At 42.9% G+C, this 25,104-nt stretch overlaps 1 protein-coding gene across 2 annotated transcripts in view; it reads right to left on the bottom strand.

Annotated features, from left to right (window-relative positions):
* Positions 1-22,998, bottom strand: part of ARHGAP10 (Rho GTPase activating protein 10) — a 250,288-nt gene extending 227,290 nt beyond the window's left edge. For both annotated transcript variants that reach the window (XM_074950969.1, XM_074950968.1), the window contains exon 1: positions 22,677-22,998. In XM_074950969.1, coding sequence (XP_074807070.1) covers positions 22,677-22,830 — 154 coding nt within the window. In that variant the 5' untranslated portion in view covers positions 22,831-22,998. The remainder of the gene's footprint in view (positions 1-22,676) is intronic.
* Between the last annotated feature and the right edge of the window lie 2,106 nt (positions 22,999-25,104).

Raw genomic sequence — 25,104 nt, 5'->3', positions numbered from 1 at the left:
AGATTGAGTACTGTAGCTATTACTAATCTAATGCAACAGTCAGCTAATGCTATGATAAGTAAGATTTAAGCCACACTTAACAATCCAATTTCAAATCCTGAAATATAACTCAAAGCATGACTTGAGGACCCACCCTGCAGCCCATATTCTTATGAAGTCCATAGGAATGCTCATATGAATAAATACTGCAAGATTTGGGGTGGTGGGGAAGCGGGGAGGCAGGGAAAGGAGAGAAGAAGGTAGACAGACAGACAGAGGCTGCGGAAAACAAAAACACAGACGGTCACATACACTCTGCCTTTCCCAATGGACCCCAAAGAGACCTTTCCACGGGGCCCCGACTACTTCTGCTCTCTGGTTCTGTGACATTTAAACAGGAGAAACACACAACCTGGCCCTATATTATCTTTTTGACAGAACCCCTTGCTTCCTCCCCCAGGACAGGGGAGTCTGAATGAGCAACTCTAACGGAGCCATGGTGCCAGGGGCCAGAACCCCCAGCACAGGGCTTCCACACAGATGGTTCTAGGCTCCCAAGATTCATGTAGTTTCGGGGCAGATCCTATAGCATTTTCCAGTGGGATCTCATACAGAAGGGACAATATTGCTCCAGGTGGCAGGGAGTGAGAAATCACCACCTCCTTTCTCGGAACCATGTCAGATACAAAAAACGATGAAAAAAAGTCCAGTAATATCTGTTCTTATCCTATTGATCTACACTGTGATATGGAATAGGTTTATTTACAGGGATTTCTATGGTTCTTATCACCACTTTTAAAATCAGCCCATAACACAAATTAAAAGTCATATTTAATTTGTACTGCAGATAGGCCTTTCATTCCCTTAAGTCACAGGAAGTTGTAGTGAGACTTACACATTTTGAAGCAGTTCTACATAAAACGTGAAGGAGTTACTCCCAACCCTAAAGAGCTATTCCATGTTTAATGAATCTAGATATACCACATCCTCTGATTTGATATGTACTTCCCCCTCTCTTCATCTGTGCCCCAATGGACAAAGGGATGACTAAATAAGGAACTCCAGACTTTTGCAACAGATCTGACAAGTCTCATTCACTTTAAAAACTGCCTTAAAATGAATCTCACAAGCAAAATCTCACATCCCAGCAAAACTGTGGCGGGCCATAAATGCTGCAAAATTTTTGTAAGGGGCTAAGGTGGGTGAAGCCATGAAAGAGAACTCTTCTCCATGCTGGCTCTCTGCAGTCATGTGGAAGGGAAGTTAAGGACAGGATAGGTTAGGAGTGGATCCACCGGCCAAATCCACTTGTGGAGCACAGATACCACAGTGGTGAGCACCACAATAACAGGACTGTCAGCCTTAGAATTTTTTGGGCGGGCATACAAAACAATGTTTTGGTCATCCCACACAAGTGAAAGATTTCTGTTCACTGAGATCATACTATTACGCACAGGGTCAGCCTGGAAACTTTGGACATGGCTTAACAACAAGGCAATTCTTTGGTGTCTGACCAAATTTGAAGAGACTAAAGTGAGGGGTGGGGGAGGGAGGAGAAACAGGAAAACTACTCCTGCAGACACTCCATGTGCAAAGCCAGTTTGCTCAGGCATTGCACAAGGGTTAAGGATTTAGGCAGAAGTGATCATCCTCCTCTTGGAAGGTGTTTGTAATATGTTCCAGTGTAACACTGAAATTAAAACAATTATTTTGTCTCCTTCATTTAAAACTGACAGAGCCCTGGCTACACCAAAATGGTTTGTTGTTTGTGTGACAGCCACTCATGTGGTGTTGGTCTAACATGAAATTGTAACTTTGTCCAGAAAACCAGAGGGGAAGAGAAGGGAATCTAAAACCTAATGTTTTCAGCTCAAACAATCTCACAGGGCAGAGTATTCTAGTGCACTGAGTATGAGAAGCGTTTTCTAATTACTAACTCCAACTCTGATAGACTTGCTGGGTGATCCTAGGTAAGCTACTCACTCACCTTCTTTGAGTCTCACTTCATCCATCCATAAGATAGCTCTAATAGTTAATCTACCCCACAGGATGCTGAGAGGTTTCATCAGTATCTCTAAAATACTTTAAAGAATGGCAGGTAACAACGTTGTGTTAGCATTTCTATATGCTAATCAACAAAAAAACCACAATTCTTTAAGATCCTCAGACAAAAAGAGGTGCTATAATATATTATATTTTGGATACTGTACTTGATGCATAACATGACTAGTACAAATGGAACAAACAAAGTCATTATCAGGAATTTAAAATGGGTGTGGGACCAGGAAAATCCTGGCTCAAATGTTTCCATTAAAAAAAAGTTCTCTCACCAATCACTTTTTATTTCCATTTCAGGCTGGTATTACTTCCAATGGGGTTTATCTGGTGGTAACAGTAATTTCCTGGCCAGATTTACTTAAATACCAAAACACACCTCCAAGCTGTACATTACTTTATTACAGATCAAAATGGGAACAGTGAGAAACAGAAATTCCTTCTTTAGTTCACCCCATTGGTACTAAATAACAGAACATGCCAACTGCTGACTAGTAAAACCCCTACAATACCTAGGCACAACAGGGTAAGTAAAGAATAAAATGAGTGCAGTAACTCTAAATTTCCTGGCTTCTGCCCATTAATTAACCCTTTGGATGCTGAAAACATTTGCTATGTCTGTAGCATCCAAACAGATGAAACTAGGTGACTGGGCAAAAAAATGGCAGATGAAATTCAATGTTGATAAATGCAAAGTAATGCACACTAGAAAACATAATTCCAACTATACATATAAAATGATGGGGTCTAAATTAGCTGTTACCACTCAAAAAGGATCTTGGCATCATCATGGATAGTTCTCTGAAAACACCTGCTCTATGTTCAGCAACAAGTCAAAAAAACCTAACAGAATGTTAGGAACCATTAGGAAAGGAATAGATAATAAAGACAGCACATATCATAAATCCATGGTATGCCCACAGCTTGAATACGATAAGGAGTCCTTGTGCCACCTTAGAGACTAACAAATTTATTTGGGCATAAGCTTTCATGGGCTAGAACCCACTTCATCAGATGCATGGAGTGGAAAATACAGGAGCAGGATGTGAGTTGCCTTACCAAGTGTGAGGTCACTTGAATACTGCATGCAGTTTTGGTCACCCCATCTCAAAAAAAAGATATATTAGAAATGGAAAAGGTCCAGAGAAGGACAGCAAAAATGATTAAGGGTTTTGGAACAGATTTCATGAGGAGAAATTCAAAAGACTGGGACAATTCAGCTTGGAAGAGACAACTAAGGGTACGTCTACACCACCCGCCGGATTGGCGGGTAGTGATCCATCTATCGGGGATCGATTCATCGCATCTAGTGTAGACGGATAAATTGATCCCCGATCACTCTACCGTCGACTCCTCTACTCCACCGCGGCGAGAGGCGGAAGCAGAGTCGATGGGGGAGTGGCAGCAGTCGACCCCACGCCGTGAGGATGTGAGGTAAGTCGATCTAAGATACGTCAACTTCAGGTACGCTATTCTTGTAGCTGAAGTTGCATATCTTAGGTCGATCCCTCCCCACCCCCCCAGTGTAGATCAGGCCTAAGAGGGATATGATAGAGGTCTACAAAATAATGAATGGTGTGGAAAAAGTGAATAAGGAAGTGTTATTTACTCCCTCACATAACACAAGAACCGGGGGTCAGCCAAATGAAATTAATAGCAGTAGGTTTAAAACAAACAAAAGGAAGTACTTCTTCATACAACGCACAGTCAGCTTGTGGAACTTGTTGCCGGGGATGTTGTGAAGGCCAAAATTATAACCGGATCCAAAAAAGAATTAGATACGTTCATGGAGAATAGGTCCATCAATGGCTATTAGCCAAGAAGGTCAGAGATGCAACCCCATGCTCTGGATGACCCGAAGCCTCTGACTATCAGATGCTGGATCTGGACAACAGGGGATGGATCACCTGATGATTACACTGTTCTGTTCATTCCCTTTAAAGCATCTGGCATTGGCCACTGCCAAAAGACAGGATACTGGGCTAGATGGACCACAGGTCTGGCCCAGAATGGCCATTCTTATGTTCCTATGTTCTTAGAACAGTAATAACACTTCGTACTTCTGTGCCACAAAGGTTCTCAAAAGCACTGAACAACCTCACAACAACCCCAAGGCAAGTACCATCATCCCCATTTTAGAGTCAGGAACAAAATAAGGATAAAAAGCTGGAAACTATGCAATGCTTTCCTTGGAAGTTGCTCAATCATTTTGCATTTAATCCTTCTCAGAGCAAGTCAAAACCACAGTATTAGAGGCTGATAACTGCAAAAATCTTGTCTAGGCTACACTCTACATTGGTACTACTGGTGAAGCTGCACTGGTGTTAGTAACGGTGATTTTCCAAAGAAAAATGTAGACTCGTAGACCAGGCCACACAGGGAGAAGAATACATTTCTGGTGAATGAGAAACAATGAGTGGAAGATGGGAGGAAGCCAAAGAGAAATAGAAAAAAATATATATATTAAAAAAACTGAAAGAGCCAATAGATCAAAGGAGGAGGAGGAGAGCTAGAGAGAACAAGAACACAGAAGATAGCTAAATGGAGAAATGGGAGTGAATTGAAATGGGACAAGGAAGAATGACATGAGCTGGGAGCTAGCAGAGGCATTTCCAATCACCAGCCTAGCAGAAGTGAGTTCCCATGTCTCCCCCGGCAACAAAAAATAAAATAAATAAAATAGGTTGGAAGCCACGGGGTTACTATCAACTGTTTTCAAAGGAAGTTCCATAATGGCTCCACCTTAGTTCCTTATACTTATCGCTTCTGGAATTCCAACCAGTTCCGCCCATCCAGTGACACAAACTGAAATCTCAACAGCTGTTCATATCTCTCTCTCAACTACTACACTAATTATAGTTTTCAGGAAGCAACGTTCCAATGAGAGCAACACTGGATAACCTCAAGACATGTGAGGCCAACTCCTGACCATTAACAAAATGTAAATTTTCCATTAAAAAAGAAGAACCAAGACAAACGTGTCTGTGAGGCAGAATGACTTTCATACACCAAATTCTAGAACTCTCTTTAGGGCTAAAGCATCCAATTCTTTTCAAACATGAGCCTCTAAGTGGGCAGAATATTTCTTCCAAGTGACTTTTTAGGACACGGATGGCCAAACCATGGCTCGTGACCAGCACGTGTCTCTTTTACAGTTAAAGCGTGGCTCCCGGAGCCCCCCAAGCCCAGCCCATTCTCCACCTACCAGACTGGGGATGAAGCTCGGGGCAGCTTCTGCCCTGTGGTGGGGTGATGGGGATAGGAGCTTCTGCCAGAGAGTGGCGCCTACTGTGGGGGAGCGGAGTCTGGGGCTTGCCCCGCTCTGGCCGGGCAGCTGGGTCGGGGCCACTCCAAAGTTCCAGCCAGGGCACAGGGTCGGGGGATGCACCATGTGACTCCCGGAAGCCGCAGCATGGCCCCGCTCTGGCTCCTACGTGCTCCAATGGCCCCTTCCAGCACTCCAATGGGACCTGCAGGGGCAGTGCCTGTGGATGGGGCAGCATGCAGAGCCGCCTGGCCACACCTCGGCATAGGAGCTGGAGAAGGGACATGCCACTGTTTCCGGGTCCGCTTGAGGTAAGTGCTGCTCAGAGCCTTCACCCCTGAGCCTCTCCTCATGCCCCAACCCCCTGCCCCAGCCCTGATCCCCCTCCCGCCCTCCAAACCCCTCGGTCCTAGCCCAGGGCACTCTCCTACACCCCAAACTCCTCATCCCCAGCCCCACCCCAGAGCCTGCACCCCCTCCCACAACCCAACCCCAATTTTGTGAGCATTCATGGCCCTCCATACAATTTCTATTACCCGATGTGGGGATGTGGCCCTCAGGCCAAAAGGACTGCACACCCCTGTGTTAGATCCATGTAGAGAGGCAGTGGCAAACAGCTGTGAACTGCAGGGAGGGGCCGCTGCTTTAGCTCTGCAAGGAGAGACAGCAGCAAAAGCAGCATCTCTCCCTGCAGGTCGCCACTGCCTCTTCCCATGGCCACAGCTCCCAGTTTGCCCACTCCAGCATCTGCTGTGCAGGGAGGGGGCCTGGCGGCACCATGACCAAGCAGGATCAACGCATTGCCTTTGGCTTCTGCCCAAAGGGGAGAGGGGCTGGGGGACTTAGGGAGGGCTGGATAGAGAAATTTAGAGAAATTTCTGCTTACATAGCCACATTTTCTTTAACTATTAATAAAATAATAAACAAAAGTAATCTATTCCAGTTTGCTTGTTCCACCCAAACCAAGACTAAATCCTCTTGAAGTTATTTAGACATGGCCAGTATAAAGTAGCAGAAAAGAACTAACTCTTTAAAACAAAGAGCCATTTTCTTTGCAAATCCTCTCAATGATTGAACACATGCACATACACACCAAAGAGGAAGAGAAAACAAGCAACACCATCTCTAAATACAGAAGGTATTTTTATGTTTTCCATGAGGCTAAAGAAGTGTGGCTTTCAATAAACGTATATAGGGCTTACAATGAGAGGTTAGTATGCCCCAACTTTTCCTCTTGAATTACTGATGAGTATTTCCCACAAGAAAATTCTTTACACTGTCTGCAATAGCTAATAGCAAAAGCCAAACACTGCTGGCTGAAGTTTCCACTCCAAGAATCAGCATAGAGAGTGCAGTACAGCTGCTCTGTGAGCTCACAGAGCAGTTTTCTCCATGCTAGGATATCTAAAACCTCTCTGGTATGAGGATAAAGGTTGACTCCCATCAGTCTATTTTTAGCACATTTCTTTGTAAGGGGAATGTGTTCCACATTATAACATTATGGTTTAATTCAAATGCTGAATGTAGAGGTAGTCTGAAGTGAAGAGTAGCAGAGGGGTCTTGAAAAAATAAAAGGAGTACTTGTGGCACCTTAGAGACTAACAAATTTCGTGAGGTACAGCTCACTTCATCGATGCATCTGATCGAAGCAAGCACACGAAAGCTTATGCTCAAATAAATTTGTTAGTCTCTAAGGTGCCACAAGTACTCCTTTTCTTTTTGCGGATACAGACTAACACAGCTGCTACTCTGAAACCTGTCATTACAAGAGGGGTCTTGGAGGACTATCATTGCACAAGATATTAAAAGCAGCCGATGTATGAAGGTTCCAAGTTTACATAGTAACTTGATACTGAGCACTTTTCTATGACTACATCTATACTTAGGAGATAGGAGTACGATTCCCCTTTTCGTGTACACATTCTCACACTAGCTCTCATTGAGCTAGCACAAATAGAAGCATAGCTGCGGGAGTGACAACGGAAGTATGACTGAGCAGTGCCAAGTACAAATCCACCTGAAACCTATGGGTAGGTACTCGGCACGGCTCAGCTATGCATCTGCTGCCACAACCCATGATACCACGGCTACACTGTTATTTATACTAATGTTAGCTCAATGAGAACTAGCGCGAGTATGTGTACATGAGAAGGGGAATCACACCCCTAGTTCGTAGTGTAAACTTAGCATACAGCACTCACTCATTCAAAGTACTTAAACACTAATCCTCACAATAGCCATAAGAGAAACAGTTTCATAGAAGGGGATGGTAATGGAAGTAGGAACATGAAGGGAGTTGCCCAAAACCATACAGCAAGTCATTCATAGCGTCTTGTCAAGGTTCCTTCCCCACTCTGAACTGCAGGGTACAGATGAGGGGACCGGCACGAAAAACCCCCTAAGCTTATTTTTTACCAGCTTAGGTTAAAACTTCCCCAAGGTACAAACTATTTTACCTTTTGCCCCTGGACTTTATTGCTGCCACCACCAAGCGTCTAATATATAACAGGGAAAGAGACAGCTTGGAAACGTCTTTCTCCCCCAAAATCCCCCCAAGCCCTACACCCCCTTTCCTGGGGAAGGCTTGATAAAAATCCTCACCAATTTGCATAGGTGAACACAGACCCAAATCCTTGGATCTTAAGGACAAGGAAAAAGCAATCAGATTCTTAAAAGAAGAATTTTAATTGAAGAAAAAGTAAAAGAATCACCTCTGTAAAATCGGGATGGTAAATACCTTACAGGGTAATCAGATTCAAAACAGAGAGAATCCCCCTAGGCAAAACCTTAAGTTACAAAAAGACACAAAAACAGGAATATCCATTCCATTCAGCACAACTTATTTTATCAGCCATTTAAACAAAACAGAATCTAACGCATATCTAACTAGATTGCTTATTAACCCTTTACAGGAGTTCTGACCTGCATTCCTCCTCTGATCCCGGCAAAAGCAACACATAGACAGGGAGAACCTTTTGTTCTCCCCCGCCCCAGCTTTGAAAGTATCTTGTCTCCTCATTGGTCATTTTGGTCAGGTGCCAGCAAGGTTGTCTTAGCTTCTTAACCCTTTACAGGTGAAAGGTTTTTCGTCTGGCCAGGAGGGATTTAAAGGTGTTTACCCTTCCCTTTATATTTATAACAAGTCTAAAGCCAGAAGGGACCACTGATCATCTATTGAGTCTGAGCTCCTGAGTAACACAGGCCATAGAACTTCCCCAAATAATTCCTGTTTGAACTGGAGCATCTCTTTTAGAAAAAATATTAACAGTCAGGATTAGAACTCCAGATATCCAGTCCCAAACCCGCAGTCTCTTGGCGTAAAGTCCTGCTAAACTGGGTTCTGATGTCCTACGAAACTCCCCTTTTATTGTGAAGTATAAAGCTTAGTTCCTGACCTGCATTTGTGGGGTGGCATTTATAACACAACTATTAAAGTGAGATTATAAAACTGATTTAAAAAAAAAAAAAACTACTGTTCTGGCCGTGCTTATATAAGGTTGTTGAGCACCTGCTCATTTGCCAACTCTTTGGGGAGACCTTTACGAAGGAGGGCCCCGCTGCAGCGATGGAAAAGGCCATCGCTTGTGTACTTCTGGAAAAACATCTTGTTTGTGACAAGGACATGAGAAGCAGCAGCAGCTAGAATAAAGTTGCCAGAATCCTGGCATGAAACATGAAGTCCCTCTCTTCTGAACACCCACAACCCCAATCCAAATGCTGTTCTTACTACCACCAGTTTTACTGGTAACTGCCAGCACTGTCCAGCCCACAAGCGAAGGACTAAGATCAGTCCACAAAAATGTGTTCTTCACATCATGCAATACTGTACTAATTCTAAACATAAGGCTAGTTAATTGTTTGACATCTAATGCTGTGGAAAGAAATTTAACAAGCATCAGAGAACCAAAAGCACAGGTTTTAACTGCAGGTTTAAATGCATTATTTTGTAGTTTGAGAGAGCTTTTCATTTTGGTAGCTCTTTTATCTCCATCTTGTTTTTCTGTAAACACTATAATAGACCCAGATAATGTTTTCTTTTTAAACTAACTTACCTGGCAGAGAAGTCACTCTACTTTAAACAGTATTTACAGCCCAAATAAAAGTTTTTCTAAAAGATATCACTAAAATCATGTACGTGAGCAAATTAGAGACTTTCCTCACAGTTGTAGTAGTCTCAACTTTTACTTTACAAAATAAAATAAAGAAGAGAATGTTTCGTAAGGAAATGAACAGATAAGGGAGAAAAGAGGTGGGGGGGGGGGGGAGTAACATATGCCCTCTAATCCATACCTGAAATACAATAACCAAATCTCTTTAGATGGAAGCTCAATGTATGAAAAAAAATGGTACGTTTCCCACTTCATCGCAGGCATTTTTTCTCAATACTGTGTTACATTAAAACTACATTAGAAACATTTTTTCTAATATGGAAATATTAACGTGCTTTAGGGCTGTCCAGAGTGTACAATAGCAATAAAAAGTAAAGGATACAAGAGGGAATGTATGAAGATGACTTCAATTACTGGCACAAACTGGTGGTTATGAAGAGATGTTGTGTGGAGTGGAGCCCATAATTTTAACAATGTACTGGATTTAGTAGTTTCTGTGATTGATTGATATATATCAATCAATCTCTAGTTTTCCTATGGGAATCTAGAGGTATTCAGTGAAGCAATTTTACACATTGCTATTAGAAATAATGAATGTATTTTGGTACATAATGCTATCCAAGCAGGTAGTTCTATTTCTTGGTGGCATGAATGTTGAGTCGACTATAAAACAGGAATTAGCAGCTATTCAGACTGTCTGAGGTATAACAGGAATTTTAAATAATTTTAAAGTTGTTTTAAGTACAGGGAGTTGATTTTAGGGGAAAAGATTTGACGGGACAGTGGGAGGGGAATGGAAGCACGAGAAAAGAACTAAGATAATATCATCTACCTCATATCCTTCTTATCAGTGGATCTCAAAGTGCTTCCAAATTTTTAATGTATTTATCCTTACAACACCTTTAAGAGGCAGGGAAGTACAGTACTATGTGTCCCTATTTTACAGATGAAGAACTGAGGCACAAAGAGCCTAAATGATTTGCCCAGGGCTGCATAGGATGTTAATTGTACTGTAATACTACTGAACAGCAGGAAAGTTTGGAAGTGGAGCAATTATTCTGGAAGAAGAGTCTCCACATGGGGGAGTTGTACTAGCATAGCTATAGTGAAATAATCATTCCATTATAACTATACCTGTCAATTTCTGCAGTAAACAAGCACAGAAAGCTTACAAATTCACTTTTTAAAATAAAAAGCACAAAAAATCAAATTGTATTGTTTTATTTTGAAATTGCACCAAATACATCTTTAAAGACAAACATGCTTTGAAACTACAAAATGTTCACTTTGCATTTTATGTGGATTAATCAATTGCTAACTCAGCCACCTGACAGTTACGGAACAGTGGCCCCACCTCTACAAACTAGGGCTTGAAAAGTTCATCTGTTCCATTGTTACATTGCAGCATGTTCCTTCAATTATTTACAAGTTAATCTTTTTTAAAATTAGGCTTTTCCTAACAATTCACTGTTTCATTGTAATCTTGGCTACAAGGGCTCAGCACATCAACTTAAAAGGCTTTTTGTAGTGCTCAAATATCTTTAATGCTATTGGAAGAGTACAACTAGTGTGCAGCTTGCATGACTGAAAATTCAAAACTACAGAATGGAACCAAAAGAAAAATAAAGCTATTTCTCGTGGGTCTCTGCTTCGGAGAGGATGCACTTGAACTCAAGTCACTCACATTTTCAGGTTCAAAGAAATAGCTTTAGCTTTTTGTAGGGCTGCAGTAAGAAAAGTTCAATAGGAAGTTTAGCTTCTTCACCATGCATTTCAATTCCTTACTTATAAGCAGCGTGTGTGATGCTCTGTACCATGGGGAAACAACCAGCACCCCCATGTTCATCCTTGTAACATGACTGTGTGGTATCCAATGCAAAGTTTGTCATGTCGGGTGTCTTCAGAAGGCTAATGGTACACCGACCATTGTTGTTATGGTGATGTTATAGTAATTGTTGTTGCAATAATGTTATAGTAATGTTATAGGTTATAATTTCATGTATATAGTTATGAGGCTGAAAATGTATCCTCATGATTTAAAATAAGCCCAGGCAAAAACTCTCCCAAGAGCAGAGAGGCAGTTCACACCTCACCAGGGCATGTATGGGACAAACCCAGTCCAGCCTCACAGGAACAAAGGACGCTGGCCTTGGCAGCAACAAAAGGATCTGTTGGACTCTCCAGTGAGTCACCCAACCCCCCTTCCTTTGACCAGTTTGGGACTGCGATGAGGTAATGCTCACCTGACTCTGAAGGGGACGGGGGTGGGGGGGAAACCAAGAGGGAAGAAAGAACATGATAAAAGGGAGAAACGTTTGCCATGCTCTTCCTCTCTCTTCCACCTCCATCTACAGACACCACACCAAGCGACTGACGCGCTGATCAAAGGGGAGAGGCTGGCTGAAGAGCAACCAGCCAGCCTGTGGTGAGAAGCATCTAAGTTTGTAAGGGCATCGAAAGTGTTAAGGTCACCTTAGAATGCATCTTGCTTTTATTTCATTTGACCAAATATGACTTATTATGCTTTGACTTATAATCACTTAAAAATCTCTCTTTATAGTTAATAAATCTGTTTGTTTATTCTACCTGAAGCAGTGTGTTTGGTTTGAAGTGTGCCAGACGCTCCTCTTGGGATAACGAGCCTGGTACATATCAATTTCTTTGTTAAACTGACGAACTTATATAAGCTTGCGGCATCCAGCGGGCATAACTGGACATTGCAAGACTGAGGTTCCTAGGGTTGTGTCTGGGACCAGAAATATTGGCTACTGTGATTTGGTTGCACAATCCAAGGAGCGGCTTACATGCCAGAGGCTGTGCGTGAACAGCTCAAGAGTGGGGGTTCTCACAGCAGTGCAGGGTAAGGCTGGCTCCCAGGGTCAAGGATTGGAGTCACCTAGCAGATCACGGGTCCAGATAACACCATAGGGGAATGTCACAGCATGCAATTAAAAAAAAAAAAAAATACAGGGAACAAACTGGTTTTTAAAATTAGAGAATACTTGCTAGCAGCATGCTGTCTCCTGGCATACTTTTGTTCAGGACATCATTCCAATTTCTGCTACAAAAAATCCTATTACTTCTGATAAACTCGTTGCTGAGGTAGGAGAGCCCTATTCAGACATTTACGCTTTGCAAGATACCCAGTTTACCTTGCTTGTTTAAACTGGGATAATCCTCCATGATGGACAATACCAATAATCCAATCAAACTTTCAGCATATACAAAAGGTGTAGAATTAGAGTCCAGTTACAACTTTTTATTTTTAAATCCAGGACTTGGGCGTACCAAGGAAAACAAATCAAACCTAATAGGAAAATAAAAACGTGAACCTTCTAATGAGCCTCTCATCTCCATCTGAGCTAATCTTCCCAGGAAGACAGACAGAATCCCAGGTTGAGGACCAGCTTTAGGCGGGTGCACTTAGTTAAGGGTGTGAGATGGAAATATTCAGAAAATGTTTTATTTTAAGTCCTTTATGCCCCCACCCGCCTTTTGCAGGTAGCTTTTCCTGCTACTTCTCTCCCACAAGGGAGTAACTCACCATAAACAACTGGCAAGAACTCCCCAATTCAGCATAAAGCCATTGCAGGCATATAGCTCAAGGTTAGAACAACAGGGGAAAATATTCCATCTTGGGACAAGGAAATATAGAAAGGAAAGCAAAAAGTTAACTGACTAGCTGGAATAAGACAAGATCCATTCTCACAAAAACATAATGATAGCATGACCCCATCTGCATAAGTAGGCATGGAAAGAGAACTCGCACCCATCCAACTCATAGTTTGCTTTTCGGAAACGCTAAAGCACACATTTTTCTGAAGCAAGAACTTGTAGTAAGCACATGCCTTATCTCAGCTCTCCCTTAAAGGACTTCAGCTCTACTTCCTCTTTCCAATTCCAGTGCAGCATGGGGACTGCAACACATTCCTGAATGTGCATTCTTACACTCACTGGACAGTTCTACTTCCAATCAGAGTTGAAGCGACTAGGCCACCCCCTCAAAATGTTCCAAATACCTGAAAAATACTATAGTAAAAGCTCTGTTATCAGACACATTGGGGAAATGGGGGGGGATGCCGGTTAATCGAATATTCTGAATTATACTTTACCAATGGAATACCAATTTTCAAAGAATCAGAATACAATAAAATGAATAAAGTATAAAATAGTACACCGGTACTCACCAATCCAGTAGTAGTACTGCACTGCAGTGTAGTTGGTTTCTTGAAGCACTTAGGTGTATACAGGTAAAGTTTTCTCTTATGAGGTTCTCTTATGATACTACATATAACTATGGGCAGTGCATGGTGTACACCCAGATCACTAAAAATACACTTCACACTAAAACTATACGGAACATAATTTAATCTCTCTTTGATGATTCAGAAGACACTTCAGGATCTTGCAGTGCCTCAGGGCCATCATCAACAACATCAATCATCACTGTAGATGTATAAAGTGCAGGAGATTGGGCTGAATCTGTAAGGACCCTATGACGCTCTGGAAGCTGCTTTTCTGAATAAATCCCTGATATCAGCTTGCTTACTTGTCTTCTGCCTCTTTTGCATAAAAGTAGAGTGCAGAACGTGCAATTGCATTACGTGCTGGGCAATATACTTGTCCTGGTTATTAGATTGAAGATTTCTATTGGGAGATCAGAAATACCCGTTAATTGAGCTTTCTGGTTAATTGAGTGTCAGATAACAGAGCTTTTACTGTAGTATACATTCATTGTGGTTTTTTTACCACTACTAGTCTGTCATCATAAAACTCTCTCTGAATCTTATTTGGAAATTCAGAGAAGTCACGTAAGAGGAAGACTCTAGCACCACACTCCCAAGATAAAACCAAAAGAAAATCCCCAATATAACATCTGCCAGTCATACAAACTACTCTATAAAGCTATGAACTACCTTCCAAGAGCATTAAGCTTGGTAATATTCATTTAAATTATGTTGCATCTTCACTTCATATTTTTGGAACATTTTATATGTTGATTAATTTTAAAAAGTTAACATTTCACACCAAGCACAGAAGACCAAACATAGGCCCAAAGTATGTAATGTTAATGTACATTACCATTTCAAATGCCTTGTTTTTCTTTTATTTCTTTTACGAAAACAAGAAAATGAGCAGAAATAATTTTAATTCTATATTTTCCACCAATAAGTAGCACCAGAAACAAAGGGACTTGTTGAATTTTATTTAAAAAACAAACAGAATTTCCTAACAAATTCACAGAATAGGCTTTGTAGTTGCTCTCTGCAAACACTTACACCACCCTCTCAATAACAACAACAAAAAAGTTTGCAACCAAGGATTAAGAGGGGAAGTTACAAGTGCTGGCTCAAATCCTGCAAACACTAACACACATGCTTAACAGAAAATTCCTACTGAGTTCAATGACACTAATAATGTATGGGGAATTAAGAATGGGCTTGTTTCTAGGACCCAAAGAGGTGGAAACTGGAATGCCTAGGGGCATGGGAGGAAGATACAGAGCTCCAGGTTCTAGGTCACCAGTGACCATACATGTTACCACAGGTAGCTTGTGAGAAGCAAGTTGGTATTCTTATTCTAATTATTAGTACACATCACAAAAACCACCACCAGACCACTGCTGACAGTCTCAAGTAGAAAGGCCAAGGACAAAATAAGCAAAGACGTAACTATTCTACCTTTCCCTCAGGAGAAGGCAGAAGCACACTGGCAAGGAAGCTGCACTATTCTTGCCTGTGCTGTATATTTCAGGTGAATTCTAGGATGTCAAGTTCTGGGCCATCAGTCTGACAAATTACACCAGCACTAAATTCACTGGGCCTGATTCATGTGTACCCATTCATGTCTGTGCAAAGGGGATATAAAACACTACCAAATCACAATGCTGCGAAGTATTTTATTATTTTTAGTACCATAGTGCCTCAGAGCACCATGGAACCCCACTGTTCAAACACAGAACAACAAGACAGTCTCTGCCCTAAACAGCTTAGAATTTATTGCTTTAGCCCCACTTTGCATTGGTATGACTACACAAGGTACAAGGCAGTGGAGAACAGTTGCCCAGAATGAATAGATTAAAACCCCAGAGGACTCATTCTAAACCAGCCCAGGGGCAATGGTCAGTCACTCAAAAGAGACTCGGAGTTTCTGGACTCCCACACCCTCGAGTGATCTGGTTCAGGAACTAAAATATAAGTATACGGCACCTTTGTACAGGTATGACTGTGTCCAAACTAGGGCTTTTCCAGAGTAGTTATGGTGGCAAAAAGTCACCCCTCTAACCAACAGACACACCAGTACCACTTCTAAGTGTAAACCGGGGTGGCCAACCTGTGGCTCCGGAGCCACATAAGGCTTTTCAGAAGTTAATATACAGCTGCTTATATAGGCACCGACTCGGGGCTGGAGCTACAGGCGCCAACTTTCCAAAGTGCTGGGGGGTGCTCACTGCTCAACCCCTGGGTCTGCCACAGGCCCTGCCCCCACTCCACCCCTTCCTGTCCCACCCCCCCGAACCTGCTATGCCTTTGCTCCTCCCCCACACCCCCAGAGCCTCTTGCGCTCCACAAAACAGCTGATCGGAAAGTGAGGGGAGGGAGGAGGAGGTGCTGATCAGTGGGTGGGAGGCACTGGGAGCGGGGGGTGGGGAAGGTGATGGGGGGCTGCCAACATATTACTGTGGCTCTTTGGCAATGTACATTGGTAAATTCTGGCTCCTTCTCAGGCTCAGGTTGGCCACCCCGGTGTAGACCATCCCCAGATGAAGCACGCTCTCTAATTTTTCTCACTTTCTAAAACCAGTAAAGTCTCTACGGTGTGTTATATGCCCATTTGAGCAACAACTGTCATGCAAAAGTAGGAAGTCAGCATCTTTTAATTTTGGAAGGTGGAATGTTCCTGCCTGAGGCTCAGCAGCAATTCTCTCATTTGACCCTCAATTTAGTTTCAAACCAGGGATTCAAACTACAGTCTCCACAACAGATCCAGCCTATTTTGCAGCTTCTATGATAGACTCAAGTTCTGCAGAACATAAGCTTTCATTTATTTAAAAAAAAAAAAAAAGACTCTGAATGAAGCCTACCAAATGTGATCTACCCAACAGCTCTGAAAAGTGTGAACTACACCACTCATTCCAATTGACTCTGAAGCCTAATGATGACATTAACAACCAGCATCTCAAATATTGCAGGTAAAAATTCTGAATTGCAAGTAAGAATTGGTCTAGTGCATGCACAAAATGATCAAAAGACAGAATTAGCTATGGTCCTAGAAATGTCCTACATCATTCCCCACACCACCACCACCAATTGATCCCAAATGCAATAACAACTTCATAAGACAGCTGAGCTACTAGTTAAAGACTATTGCTCCATGATAGGAAATGAAGTGAGATTGTGAGGGACCGAATGCGGGTTGCCCCAATTGAAGACAAGTTGAGGGAGGCTAGGCAACAGTCCTTAGTATGGACATGTCCAATAGAGACCTGAGAGTTATACTGGTAGGATACACAGGTTTCAGAGTAGCAGCCGTGTTAGTCTGTATTCGCAAAAAGAAAAGGAGTACTAGTGGCACCTTAGAGACTAACCAATTTATTTGAGCATAAGCTTTCGTGAGCTACGCCTCACTTCATCGGATGCATTCAGTGGAAAAAAACTGGTAGGATAGAAATTATCGTGTACAGGGAGAAGCCAAAGACTTTGTACATGGACTGGATATCAGCGGACCTTAGAGAGACCAATTTGCATGACAGCCAGGCATAAAATCATTAGTTTTGGAAAAAGGCTATAAAAGTTGCCAACCCCAAATACAGAAGTGACAAGAAAGAAGACAACAATGATGACTAAAGACAACATGCTATCCTTGATCTTCAGGCAAGCCTCTCCTTGACATTAGTGAAAGATGTGCAAAGGAGAGAAGGTAGGCTATGGCACTAATTTTGTAATCCCAGTTCAGACCACATTTAAAAATTGTAATTTGGTCCTCCCCACAGAATTAGTTTGACATTTCTATTATAGAGCAATACTATTCCATTTACATAAAGATGAATGCCTTCTTTTGGGTGGGGCTGAATGGAAAGACTCTCAGACCACTTTCTTATACAACAGCAACTTTTTCCATTAGCAGGGAAGTCATGCTATTAGTATGTTAATTACAAGGAGCACTAAGAAGTGTGGCTGCTACAGGCTAAAAAGAAGCAGAGGACTGTGCTCTCCGTGTAAACTTTTCTTAAAAGAAAGTCAGATCAGATATGGCCCAAAATTACAAAACTTAAGATCAACAGAAATGTTTCCACTATATTTTTAAATTCCATTTTTTTTTTTTTAAAAAGCAAGTAAACATTCTCTGGCAGCGTTTCTAACAAACACTATAGCACTGTGCTAGGGCATGGGGATGCAAGTGTGAAGTGAACTAGTTATTTTCCATTTTGCAACCTTAGAAAAATTCATAAGGTAAACAAATACCATAATCATCCTACTGAAGAGCAAGAGATATTTAGAAATCTATCAGTTTAAATAATCTACAATATTACTTGTAACAAAGAACAGGTTTTCTCTCTTTTTTTTTTTTTTTAAATAAAAGCAAACCTGCTGAGAACCAATATCAGATGCTTTCTTTGAAACATTTACTGAGCACTCATTTAAACTACAGAAATTACATACTTTTCAGATTGAATGCTTTCTCCATTTCCTTACATATTTTACAAATTAATTCCATCATAACTATTTAAACTGGCCACAATTTCAGAGCCTTTGAGGGCTAGTACCCGTTACACAATGCTACTAGCCCAAGCCACTGAGACACAAGTTTAGCTGACACTCACATGGAAAGCTTAAAAAACTGGTGTTGATCAAGAGTCACATGACTTTGTTCCTCAAATGTTAATCTGAATGCATGTTATGTTGGGGCTATGTAGGTTATAATCACGTAGAGTGTTTAACAGCTTTAAACAAACTTTTCAAATGCACATTTTATCTCAAATTAAGGATTCATTTATTTACTGAGTGCATTTTCATTCAGTATCTCTCAAAACCCCAGTGGCTACCTCTATTCAGAAATGATCCTGTCAAAAAACAAACTTTACATCCTAAATGGTTCGAGTTTCTTGAGAAATAATTGATATTTCTATTGTAAATGTCTGTACTGTTTCATACATTTAATAGCAACCCCCCAAGAAAGTCAACTTAAATATGGAAAAAGGGAAGTGTAATGAAAACAGGTCAGTGAATAGCTAAAACCACTGTTTGTTCATTCTTTCTTTCTTTCCAGTCTTTGGTTTCAAGAAACGACACCTCGATGATGCAAAGTTTTAGACAGGAAACACAAGAGAACTTCAAGTCAGAACTGGTTACCTTTCAGATTCATGAAAGAATTAGAACTTGGAGTTTAAAGCAACACGAAGTCTGGCTTATGTTGAAAACTAGAAACTTCAGTTAAGGCTGCAGCAGAGATGGTTTATTTATTGGTAATGTACTTGTGTACCAATGACAGGTTTCAGAGTAACAGCCGTGTTAGTTTGTATTCGCAAAATGCATCCGATGAAGTGAGCTGTAGCTCATGAAAGCTTATGCTCAAATAAATTGGTTAGTCTCTAAGGTGCCACAAGTACTCCTTTTCTTTGTGTGTACCAATAACATTAATTCTGCAACTTCTACTTATAAACAAGTTTGAACTGGGGAGAAAACACTGCCCAGTATAACTGAAAAGGAAGGGAGAATAAAGAAGATAAGAGGGGGACCACAACAATACTACTGCCTTGATCCTGAAAGGCAGTGACAACTCCTACTGTCATCAAGAGGAGTGGCATATGCTTACTACCTCTCAGGATGTGGCCCAATGCAAATGTCATAGTCATTTACAGTGCTCGCAGTTAAACAGGAAGTGGGACTTATTCAATTAAATGGATTTCCCTCACATTCAGCAGAAGATGGAGAGGAGCATCATGAAGTTTTTGTCAGCTGTTGCTCGTTTTTTTCGTTTCTTTTTTTAAAAAAATAAAATAAAGGAAAGTTCTGTATTTATCATAAATGATGAGGGTACAGATATGATGCTGCAGGTGATGGCATGAGAAAAATGATCTTGAATAACCCAATTTACAGAATAACATTTAATATACCTTAAGTTGTATTTACCATTAAACAATTTCCCATTCAAAAACAAAATCCAAATAGTTGAGTACTTCAATCTAAAAAAAATCCTGATATTAATGATTTTAATTTATTCTTCTTAAGCTGAAAATCAACTACTACCCAATACTAAGTGTCAGCCTTCAGGAAATGCCTATGGCATAGCCTTTTGCCTCCAGTATTTATGGGTGACAAAAGCTGAAACAGCTCTCATAGGGGCAAAAAATCCACAATCAGCAAAGTCACAATGCAACTAATTTTCTTGACTAGATATATAAAATCAATGGCACCCACCACCCCCTTCTATACAATATCTCTACTCAGAAGAGCTAATAGGATGAAATGTCAATTAATACAGTAGGCACAATTTGCGCTGCAAAAGTATTTACCCAGTAAAACTAAGGATATTAAAGTAACACTGTGGTTATCATCAAGATAACACATTCATTCAAGAGACAAGGTGAGCAATATCCTCAATTCTATTGGTTCAATAAAAGATATTACCTCACTTACCTTTCTCTCTAATATCCTGGGACCAGCACAGCTACAACTACACTGCATACTTTCATTCAAAGCATTGTCAGTACCTTTCGCATGCCTTAAAAAAGTTATATAACTTTTTTATATGAAGTTTCATGTGGGTAGACTAAGACCAGAAATGGAAGTTTTGGAAAAGATTCAGACAATTCCATCCAGCTGTTTGAGGTATCCACGCAAAGGGGGAAAAGAATGATTTTTCACAAGTTTAGGAACACAGAAATATTTTTACTTCACACTTCAGTTTTAAAGAATTTTGGATTTCAAATCTATATGATTTGGACATGCATGCAGTCTCCAAAGAACATATCTTATCAAATGCAGAAAATGTGTTGCCCAACAAATAAAGATGTGTTATAAACAAGGGAAAAGGGCATAATGCATGCTCTCCCCTTTACCCATTTAAGTAAACACGAAGCAGAGATATACATGTTCTGCCCTGCTTCTACTTGGGTAGAATGAGATATCTGAAAAATCTTCAACCACAGAAGCCTCCCCAGCTGCAGCCACTTACTCTGTCCCATGAATAATCTGCTGAATTCCTTCCAATTTACAGCTGCTGGGCCCTGCTGTCTGCATTTTCAAATTTTACATGCTCTCAAGGGAGCAGTATAGTTCAGGGCAGTGGTTTTCAAACTTTTTTTCTGGAGACCCAGTTGAAGAAAACTGTTGATGCCCACGACCCAACAGAGCTGGGGATGAGGGGTTTGGGGTGTGGGAAGGGGCTCAGGGCTGGGGCAGAGGGTTGAGGGTGAGGGCTGCGGGGTAAGGCTGGGAATGAGGGGCTCAGGGCTGGGGCAAGGGTGCAGGAGGGGGTGAGGGCTCTGGGATGGGGCCGGGGAAGAGGGGTTTGGGGTGCAGGACAGGGCTCTGGGTGGGATGGGGGGGGCTCAGGGCTGGGGTGTGGGAGGGGGTCAGGGCTCTGGGTGTAGACTCTGGGGTGGGGCCGGGATGAGGGGTTTGAGGTGGAGCAAAGGGCTCCAGGTTTGGGTGGGGGGGGGGGTCAGAGCTGGGGATTGGGGCGGGGGTTAGGGCAGCTCCCGGTTGGCAGCACAGAGGGGGTGCTAAAGCAGGCTTCCTGCCTGTCCTGGCACTGCAAACCATGCTGTGCCCTGGAAGCAGCCAGCAGCAGGTCCAGCTCCTAGACAGAGGTACACAAGCAGCTCTCACCCACAGGCATTGCCCCTCCCCCAGCTCCCACTGGCTGGTTCCTGGCCAATGGGAGTGCAGAGCCGGTGCTCAGGGCGGGGGCAGCACGCAGATTCCTGTGGTCTTCCTGCCTAGGAGCCAGACCTGCCACACCAGCGTGGTGAGCAGCACCGCCGATGGGATTTTTAAACAGCCCCTTCGGTGCGACCCAGTACTAGGTCACGACCTGCAGTTTGAAAACCACTAGTTTAGGGAACATAGTGCCAGCATATGTGAAAATCAAAGTGAAATAAATACATTTGATTGTTTAAATCATCATTGGTTTCAAATAAGGATTTATAAACTACACTAGCCTGTTTGAACTTAAAATTTAAGAAGTTATGTGAATGCAACACTACAGACAAGAATGTAAATATGTAGTCATGCCACTCAGTGGTATGGTACCCCCGCACCATGATGTAGCCATCTTTGTGCATTTAAAAACCCAACCATGATGTTTCATTAATTTGATTTAGACAAAAAGAAAAGGAGTACTTGTGGCACCTTAGAGACTAACAAATTTATTTGAGCATAAGCTTTCATGAGCTACAGCTCACTTCATCGGATGAATTCAGTGGAATTTAGAGAGTTACTATGACCACACACCCTATCGTCCTTTCAGGATGGAAAATACACAAGCAAATGCAGTGTGTGGCACAAAGTCAGTGTCATGGTACTGTGGACATACAGTATCCAAAGCATGCTATGGGCTTTGGAGACACAGAATAAGGAAGGCCTGCGCCAGGAAATCACAGAGATGTAACTGAGGTTGCAAAAAGTTCTGTTAAAAGGGAGTTGCTGTCAGTAGCAGGCCTGTTATCGCTTTCCCACGATGACAAGGGCAGAAAGACAGCGGTTTCCTCGCGCTGGAATAAGGGGGTTCTAACTAGAGCGAAAGGTGATGAGGGAAATGAACTAAATTAAACTCAGAGCAAAACCTTGCCTCACACGAAGCGTAAAAAAATTAAAAACTGCATGAGGCGGCAGGCTCCCCTCTCCCCCCGCTGAACGCAACTTGGCACCTCTTGCAAATACCACTCTCTCTCTCTCTCCGCGCGCCTCAGCCGGCAGGAAACCCTGGCTTTCTGCAAGGCACACCGCCATCTGCCCTCCCAGCTCAGGCGAGCCACTTTGCAGCAGCAGCTGCTAGCGGCACAGGAGAGCAGCAGCTCGCACCCAGGATGACAGCGGGGCAACCCAAAGCCTGCAGGGCAGGAAACCTCCCTGGTCTGAGCAAGGAGGCTCTCAGCAAACCTCTCCTTGATGCAGCGCCGATTACTGCCCCACATACAGGGACCCGCCCCTGCAAAGCACCGCGCCGGTCTTATTATTGCAACAAAAAGGGGCTACGTGGCCACACTGCACACACTGCCCCCCGGCCAGCACCTCCTCGCCCCCCTCTCCCTTCCCACTCACTTTTGGTTGCAGCGATGAGGTTCTTTCCATCCTTGAGCAGATCCTTGATGAACTTGTTGGTTTTCTCCAGTTCGGCCTCATGAGCTCTGATCCTCTCCCTGAACCAGGGGCTATCCAGGTAGCAATCGCTGAACTCCAAGGGCTGCAGCCCCATGGCTGCTGCAGCTGCACCAGGGCTCAGGTCCTTGCAAATCCCTCTTCACCAGGCAGCAGTAGCAGCCTCAAGAGCCGACACTAGGGCGCAGGGCCCGCGGTGCCTCTCAGCTGCACAGCGATTCCCCCAGGTGACCAGGCAGCTGGCACTTTCAAACCATGGCATGGGGGGTGGGAGGGCGGTCCCCGAGGCCAGCCGCGCCCCGGGCCTGCGGGCTCTTGAAACAAAGGGCGAGGAGGGAGCAGAGCAGTGGCAGCTACTCCGAGAGCTTCAGCAGCGCCCGCGGAAGCCTCCCGCCCTGAGAGCAGCTGGGACGACTGAGGAGACGCCGCTGCCCAGCTCCCGGCAGCCTCCACCACAGGCAGCCTCGGCATCCCAGCCCCGCCCCGCTCCCGGCTCCACCCTGCCAAGTTCCAACCCCCCGCCCCGGCTCAGCCTGAGCTGCCCCGGTCTCCAGCCGCTGGCGCTGGGCGCCCTCCCCGCGCGGAGCTGACCTCGGTGCGCTCCCAAATTCCAGGGACCTTGGTGCATGATTAGCAACTTGTGACGAGGCGAGAGACGTGCCAGGAAGGGGGGTTGCAGCACGCCTGCCCGGGGTGCGGCTCTCCAGCGTGCTGGGGTTGTGTGGCTCCCGGGAGGGCATGAATTACCCTACCTCCCCCAGCGCTGAGCCTGTAGCCCCGCTGTCCCCTTGCCACTATTGCCCGTTGCAGAATCAGCGGCAACTTGCCGCGCGGCCTGTTATTTGTCCCCTGCATGCTGATTTTACTGCGAGCCAGGCTTTCCCCCTCTCTGAACTCCCAGCCCCTCACACACTAATATCAGAACATAACTGCCGCCTCATCTTCGCCCAGGTGCACATCCTATCTACATCGAACCGGTTCGTGTCTGTACTCTTACATCGGGTAAATGGTGCTGAGATGGGCCTTCAGGTTTTCTCCTAACTGCGCGCTGAGTTTAGAAAAATGTTAGAAATATAAAGTTTGTAGTAGAGGTGGGTGGGTGTCAAAGTTTGTTCAGGAAGGTTCCCTAGCTGCACATTTCTCTGCTTTTCAGGGACTTTGCACTGAAACAACTTAAACTCTAAATCAACCAAGGTTTTGGTGGTGGGATGTAACTTTGGTGTTGCAAATCACAAAATGCATGTTATATCCTCACATTTATTCCTTTCATTTCAAACTCCCATTCAAGTATATCATTTTTGGGAGCAAATACCAAAGCACCAGTCGCTCAAGAGGACATCTATATTTGGCTTTCATTTTGATTGGGGGCGGAGAGGGTTGGGTTCTTTTCAGTCTGTTAGAACTTCACCAACCCCTGAACACTGTGCAAATTTATGAAGTGAAATAGCACTGACAGTACAATAACTGGATGTAGTCACTTTGATGCCAAGAACTCTGCCTATGGTATTAACTATTACAAATTACTTGTAAGTATAACAAGGAATTAATTCTTGATTTTAGGGGATATTTTTAGATGAAGAACAGTAAAGGAGTATGCAATTTGTCCAGGGAAACCTGAAAATTGTTGGTGTTAAGTTTTGTTTTTGTTTGTTTTGCTTGTTTTTGCCGTCACTTTTAAAGGGTCTCCCTCAGCTATTTCACCTTGGATTTACATCAGTGCCATACCACAGGATTTGGTTAATATTCTGATCTTCTTAAATGTGTTGCAAATCAGGTGAAGGTATAGGCTGTCTTTGTAAGAGATAATGTTGAAAGATATCTGATCCTTTCTCAGAAGATGAGTATAAAAAGATTAGGAAAGAATTTGGGAAGCTCTGGAGTGATCAACTTATCACCAGTGTTATCTAATTCAATCAAGCCAAAGAATATTGTTGCAAATTCCTCAAAGGCAGCACTAAACACCAGCAGCGTAACAAGCCATTTAAAATGTGCATACACATTTGTTACTTTGTGACTGCCCTAGATCCTTAATCTCCTAAAGTTATTCCTGATATGATCAGAGCAAATGAAATTAGATACACTTGTCTAGAAGTATGTTATTTAAAAACTTGATGAAGAACAAAATAATCTGCCAGTGCACAGAGATGCTGGCTCTAGGAAATTAAAATACTGTTCAGTGAGGTACACCCATGAACATGTAACACCCATACACCCTGGTTAAAGGCCAAGACTGGCATGTTTATTTTGCAATATAAAATATCTTATATTAGTCATATTATATATTTTACCATATTCATCTTCAGTTCAGTTTAGAAAATTGTGAATTTCATCACAGGAATTCCATGCCTGGGACAGGATTTATAATACATGG

Source organism: Natator depressus, chromosome 4 (genome assembly GCF_965152275.1).
Source record: "Natator depressus isolate rNatDep1 chromosome 4, rNatDep2.hap1, whole genome shotgun sequence".
Lineage (NCBI taxonomy): Eukaryota > Metazoa > Chordata > Testudines > Cheloniidae > Natator > Natator depressus.
Note: the sequence above shows the minus strand (reverse complement) of the source record. Positions and strands in the feature narration are given on the sequence as shown.